General features: G+C 35.0%; 1 protein-coding gene across 2 annotated transcripts in view; it reads left to right on the forward strand.

Moving 5' to 3' along the window:
• The window catches only part of PHIP (pleckstrin homology domain interacting protein), a 137,520-nt gene that overhangs the window by 93,985 nt on the left and 39,342 nt on the right, over positions 1-4,193 (forward strand). For both annotated transcript variants that reach the window (XM_012809525.2, XM_023517264.1), the window contains exons 19-20: positions 654-733; positions 2,535-2,766. In XM_012809525.2, coding sequence (XP_012664979.1) covers positions 654-733; positions 2,535-2,766 — 312 coding nt within the window. The remainder of the gene's footprint in view (positions 1-653; positions 734-2,534; positions 2,767-4,193) is intronic.

Raw genomic sequence — 4,193 nt, forward strand, 5'->3', positions numbered from 1 at the left:
ACCTGTGGTCCCAGCTACTTGGGAGGCTGAGGCAGGAGACTCACTTGAGCCCAGGAGTTGGAGGTTGCTGTGAGCTGTGATGACATAACACTCTACCCAGGGGGACAGCTTGAGGCTCTGTCTCCAAAAAAAAACAACCCCCCCCCCAAAATAACATTCTATGTTGTCTCATGAATATTTACTTAAGAGTAGCAGTGTTTGTGGATTTTTTAAGTCTTTACCATTAGGATTAAATAAGACCAGATTTTTTTTGTGTGGTAAAGCTATTGTAATAAGTAAAACATAAATGGACCTAATTTAAAGCTTTGCAAAGCAGCTATAGGAAACTTAATTTGTTTTAAAAATCCTAAGGAATAAAATTTAATTTCAACTAATAATATGGAATTTGATATTTTGTCTAGAAGATGCTGTGAAGTTTTAAAACTTTAAATCATCAGCAAATTTGCTCTGAATTCAATATTAATATTACATTTTAACATACATTTAAGTATATTCTCTTTTTTTTGTAAAATGTGTTTTGCAACTAATTTAAGTCTGACATAATACAAATATCTCTATGACTGGTATTATAAAGTGTTACTGATATTCTCTATACTTAGAGAATGTTCTCTTGTAAATTTATGAAATAAAATAAGTATTCAATGTCTCTTTAGGAAGGTGAAGTGGTTGCTGTGAGTGGTGGAACATCCGAAGAAGAAGAAGAGAGAGCGTGGCACAGTGATGGCAGCTCCAGGTTAGGGGATGAATTTTCTTCTCCAAATGTTATATAAGATCTTTTGAAAAGTAAAGATTCTTTTTTTTTTTTTTTTTAATCACCAAGTCATTCTCATTTCTTTTAGTTACTATTTTCCCTCCATTTGACCACTCAAGTGAGGATTCCTTTAGTTCTTTCTATTGGTGATTCACATTGTTACAGAGCTAATAGACTTGGCTGACCTTTTAAGATCTTAGTAACAGAAAAGAGTAAAGCCTTTAGAGATAGTAATTATGTTTAGACCTTTACTTATTTTCCACCCCAGGGACTCTTAAAACAGACATGGCAAAAAAGTATGAAATGGACGCTGTAGGAATTCTTTGTATGAGCTGTAGAACCAAGGCTTTTCCTATTTTCACAGTAGTGGTTCCTAGTAATGATATGCAAGTGCCTACAGTTATGTCTAGTAGTTTTCTGTGTTTAAAACAGGGCAGTGCAAGAAAAATATACTTTCTTTTGGTTTAGCGTAGAATTAGGGTGTTATTCATACTATAAAATGGGTTACTGTAGTAGAAAGAACAGTGGTGGCTTCAGTTGTTGAAGGTAATTGTAAAGAACATTGGCCTTGGGAGTTTGTAGTTATGTTTATGGTGGCAGTGGAGTATCTCCTGTGAGAGGGAGTGCTTGAGAGGATGGTGACTGAGATTTGGCAGGTGCTATTTACCATGGCCATAGGCTAGGGTTAGTGCAAATAAAACTTTCATAGTTCAGGAGAACCTATTTTAGAATAAAAGGAGTATCTGAAAATATTTTTCATTTAAATTCTTTAAAAACATTTTAACTATACTGAAATCATACTAGAAAAGGCCTTAATTTTTTGATTTTTATCTGTGAATTCTTCTTGGAGAGAGTTAGATTAATATCTGTAAAGAACGTTTGGACTGGCAGCATAGGGGAAGTGATGAAGGACAGAAAAACCTGCCCTTGGAGTATTAGCATCATCAGTAATATTTTTAGAGGCAAGAGGTCATATATCATTAAATCTAGGGAAACTATAGGTTTTAATATAATTTACATTCCTTTAAGGTACTCATATTTATAACAGTGCAAAATAAGTAAATATTTTTACGTACAAAAATAAAATAACAACTGGATTCTTTATGAAAATGATATGAAAAGAAATGATAAACATGATTGGTATTTCTTGAATCACAGCATGTTTAGAAGCATAAGATGCCCCGAAAGTATAATTATGTAGAATAATTTTATCCAAATGAAATTTCTTTAGATGCTAAGTAAAGTTTGCAAGCAGAACCTTTCCACTGGTTGGGAATACATCTGTAAAGCTGCCAGTTCAGTATCTAGCTACCACCAGAGCACCAGCGCTGTACCACGGGAGTTTCCGCTGTCAAGAACGCTCATCTCCTCTCAGAAAAGCAATCCCCTTGTCTCTTCTGTGCTCTTCAGGGCTTGCTTTCTTTCTACTATCTCTGTAACTGAGGAAGGTGATCCCTTGTTCCTCTATGTCCCATAATATTTTTAATGTATGCAACCCTCAGAAATCACTTTTTCTTAAAATCATAGAAGATAATTAAAATTTAGTTCATTTTTTGAACTTAAAATTATAACCATACTTTTTTTTTTTTTTTGAAGTTAATGTAAAGCCGATAGAATTTTAAGAAACTCCTGAAGATGAGTTGAAAATTAGGGAAATATTCTTAAGTTCATTAAGTATGTAATAAAGTAATGTATGTTGTTCTTTATTATGATCTTTTCATTTTTATAAAAGTCTTAAAAATTGTATTTTATGTGCATTTTTTAACTCCTTTCCTCCTTCTAGTGATTATTCCAGTGATTACTCTGACTGGACAGCAGATGCAGGAATTAATCTGCAGCCACCAAAGAAAGTTCCTAAGAATAAAAGTAAGAAAGCAGAAAGCAGCTCAGATGAAGAAGAAGAATCTGAGAAACAGAAGCAAAAACAGATTAAAAAGGAAAGGAAAAAAGTAAATGAAGAAAAAGATGGACCAACATCACCAAAGAAAAAGAAGCCCAAAGAAAGAAAACAAAAGGTTTGGTCCTTTTAAATCATAAGTTCAGTGTTTTCTATGAAAATGACCTAAGGCGGTGCCTGTGGCTGAGTAGGGCGCTGGCCCCATATACCGAGGGTGCTCATTCGAACCTAGCCCCAGCCAAACTGCAACAAAAAAATAGCTGGGTGTTGTTGTGGGTGCCTGTAGTCTCAGCTACTTAAGAGACTGAGGCAAGAGAATCACCTAAGCCCAAGAGTTGGAGGTTGCTGTGAGCTGTAATGTCACAGCACTCTACCAAGGATGACAAAGTGAGACTCTGTCTCTAAATAAAAAAAAAAAAGAAAGAAAACAACTTAAAGTACATATTTTTAAGTACAATTGAGCATAGCATTGTTGGCCTATATCTGGAAGTACATAGTAGCAAAATACAGAATAATACATTTGGCAGATAAGATTACTTACAGAATTATCATATTGTAAAAATTGAGCTCTTAATCTTAAAACATGATCAGATTTTAATAGTATTGACGTAAAATACATATTCCTACAGAACACATAGTTCATTAGTCTATTAATTGCCTTTACATCCTTTTAATTGTTATTACTGAAAATAAACAAAGTCTAGTGGTAGCATCACATGGAGTAAAATGACATAACTTGTCATGGTTGACCACAGGCAAAGGTGAGGCTAAAGTGGCTAAAACAGGGTTTTGTAAGATGTGCCTGCATTAGTTTATAGAATAGGCAAGCCATAGTTTTTCATTCTTTAGGTCAACAGAGTCTTGGTTTAATTACTACATGTTAAACTTGTGGATCATTTGAGAGAGAACAGAGAAAATAAATAAATGTCACAGAAAGATGGTCTATCAACTCTTACAGAATAGAAATCCTTTTAACCTAGGAATGAAAATGAGAGCTGTTTAAGTTTTTGTTCTGAAGTAAATACCATATTGGGGATGTGTTTTCTGGTTAAACAAAATGAAGAAAATTTTTTAACCTCTGCCATTTTTAGAATTAATTGAATTGATATGTTAAGAGACTGTAGACTTTGAATCCTCTAGAGAGCTTTCAGGAGTATAAGAATACATCTGGTGGAGGTGTTTACACTGATTGAGTTCTTGTTTATTTCACCTTTACAATTACAATTTACTTTCATGTGGATCACGTAGCTGCTGTTGTACTTGTTGCCTCCTTGGCTTTGGTCTGGGGAAGCCCAAAGAGAACGCTGCACATTTGCCCACAGTTTTTTCTTGGCCTTTTCAGTGATGATAAATGCAGCGTGACCCAAACCGATTTAGCCATCTGTCTGATAATGAGCTAAATACTGTTTTTTATCTCAGGAAAAGTTTGATGAACTTTTGGGGTTTGCAGTAATAAGTGACTGTGAGAGCTCGGCGCCTGTGGCTCAAGCGGCTAAGGCGCCAGCCACATACACCCAAGGTGGCGGGTTCGAATCCAGCCCGGGC

The sequence above is a fragment of the Otolemur garnettii genome, unplaced genomic scaffold (genome assembly GCF_000181295.1).
Source record: "Otolemur garnettii isolate 467f Iridium unplaced genomic scaffold, OtoGar3 scaffold00107, whole genome shotgun sequence".
Classification (NCBI taxonomy): Eukaryota; Metazoa; Chordata; class Mammalia; order Primates; family Galagidae; genus Otolemur; species Otolemur garnettii.